The sequence below is a fragment of the Nematolebias whitei genome, chromosome 9 (genome assembly GCF_014905685.2).
Source record: "Nematolebias whitei isolate Nwh7 chromosome 9, NemWhi1, whole genome shotgun sequence".
NCBI classification, from domain to species: Eukaryota; Metazoa; Chordata; class Actinopteri; order Cyprinodontiformes; family Rivulidae; genus Nematolebias; species Nematolebias whitei.
Window position 1 is genome coordinate 50,853,431 of NC_056506.1, and position 2,408 is coordinate 50,855,838.

The window sequence follows — 2,408 nt, forward strand, 5'->3', positions numbered from 1 at the left end:
CTCCTCCTCCATCTGTCTCCTCCTCCTCAATCTGTCTCCTCCTCCTCAATCTGTCTCCTCCTCTTCAACAACCTGGACTTCCTTCTGTAATACTTCAACTTCTTTTCTTGATTCTGCAGCTACAGTTTCTGCTTCAGCTGTTTGTTTCAGTTTCTGTGGTCAGATCCAAACCAACACCTTCATCCTGCTGAACCTGTTCCATGAGGACAAGTCCAGAACCAGAGCCAAGGGTCCGGTTTGGACTTACTGTAATCTTTGGTTAACTGAAAATGCCACTAACTTTGAGTCCTGCTGAATTCTGATGGAGAAGAAACGGATCATCTGGACCACACTCCAAATAAATATAACAAACTGAAGGCCAGGTCCAGAACAGAACCAGACCTGGATTTACTGCAGCCAGGTCCAGGACCAGAACAGAACCAGACCTGGTTTTAGTGCAGGGGCCCCTGAGGGCCTCATCCTCTGAGCTCAGGTTTCTTCAGATTCTTTTAATCTGTGGATCAGATTATGATCTGGAGATGATGGAGATTAAAGTCTTTATTCAGGACCTTTATTCTGAAGTGTTCCCGTAGTCTTCGACAGACCTCTTAACCTCTGCCCATCTTTACTTCTCTCCGGTGTCTGAGCTGTAGATCAGTTACTGAAGGCATCTCCAGCCCTGGAGCAACCTGTTCCTGACGTCTGGAGCACGTCCTGCTGCCATCAGAGTCAAATTTATCACATTTCCCCTAAGATGTTTCAGTTTGTCCAGTTTCACCAGTTTGGTGTTTCACCAGTTTGGTGTTTCACCAGTTTGGTGTTTCACGGTGAATAAATCTTCAGACTGGAATCTCTTCTGGTTCTTTAACGGAGAACGTTTCCTAAAAACTAAAACTTTGTTTCCATAAACACATCAGAGCTAAAAGAAGATTTTCCTGACCCAGAGCCTTGTGGGCCTCCAGACTCGGACTGAGACCTGGTCCTGGCTCGGTCCGTCCAGCTGGTTCAAACATGTTCACAGGTCCAGAGGTCCTTGTCCTTCTCCTGGAGGAGCTTCTGGGAGGATGGAGTGTTGGTTTGAGTCTGGACGTCAAGGGACACCCAGATCCCGGTCTAGATCCGGTCTGTGTGTAACCCTGCTTCTGTCCTTCGTGCTTTTTGACCCCTGCGAGGCTCCGTATCTCCCCCCGTATCTTGTAGGTAGCATCTCTGGAGTGCATCTTCGACGGTTCTTCGTTAAGACGCCTCCCCTCGGAGCTCCCCTCCCCCACGCCCTCAACTCTCTACCCCCACGGGGAGGACAGCCCCCTCCCCTCCTGTTCCTCCAACCCCCCCCCCCCACCCGGGGTAACCCCCCCCCCCCCCCCACACCCACACACAGTTTCCGTGTTCACATTAGATCCTGACAGCGATCAGACAGGAGACGTCAAAGGACTGGACGCTCAGGTTCGAGTCGTCTTTGTCTTCAGTTGGTTGTTTCACAGACCTCAGGTTGGGGGTGTCAGAGACGACTCCTGCATCTCTGTTTGGGTTTTAAGGTCTCCATGGTGGTTGTTGGGTCGAAGGTCATCAGGACCCCTTGGGGTTGCTGGTTTATTTAAATAGAATCAGGACTGTGTGCTAGAAACCAGAACCAGATCTTTAGACCTAGATCAGAACCTTCTTCATCACTGAGGTTCCTCGGGTTCCTCTGTGTTTCAGAGTCAGTTTCTTTGTCATTCGCACCTCATGTGGTACATGTGGTGGAATGAAATTATGTTCACATGGTCCCAGTTACATCCCACAATAAAATGTAAAAGAAAAACAGTAATAACATGTAATAAAAACATCTAAATATACACCAAGCACTAACAGCTGCTCGTCAGCAGCCGCCTCCGTCCTGAAACGATCGAGAGGACGCCGTGCGCTCGTTCATTATCCATCCTCATCGCTCCGCCGCGCTGTCATCGCCATGGCAACGATGGAGATGAATATGGCAAGAAGATTAGGGGGGGGCTGTCCTGCAGAGGACGGATCTACTGAGGCTGTCAGGAGCAGGATGTGTGTGTGTGTGTGTGTGTGTGGGGGGGGGGGGGGGGGTAGTAAAAGTGAAGATTTACTGTAACTCTGATATAAATTTAGCCTCCAAGCTCCTCCCCCTCCATCGTCCTGCCTCCAAACTGATCTTCAGCCAGAGCGAGTTTCACGGACAGGACCCGTCCGGTTTCAGAGAAAACCTGACCTGAGGGCGGGACGTGTCTAAGTGCTGGAGATGTCTGAAAAATCAGGAAAACTTATGAAAAACAACAAACTTCCTGTTTTATTAGGAGACTTCTGGAGCTCCACAGATCAGTACAGACACATTAAACACATTTTTATACAAACCGGATTCCAAAAAAGTTGGGACACTAAACAAATTGTGAATAAAAACTGAATGCAATGATGTGGAG

The 2,408-nt window shown here is 49.0% G+C and overlaps 1 protein-coding gene across 2 annotated transcripts in view; it reads left to right on the top strand.

Moving 5' to 3' along the window:
* Nucleotides 1-2,408, top strand: part of LOC119415276 (discs large homolog 1-like protein) — a 97,573-nt gene that overhangs the window by 54,593 nt on the left and 40,572 nt on the right. The window contains exon 6 of one of the 2 annotated variants that reach the window (XM_037682452.1): nucleotides 1,180-1,326. In XM_037682452.1, the coding sequence (XP_037538380.1) occupies nucleotides 1,180-1,326 (147 nt within the window). The remainder of the gene's footprint in view (nucleotides 1-1,179; nucleotides 1,327-2,408) is intronic. The other variant, XM_037682453.1, reaches the window with a different exon arrangement.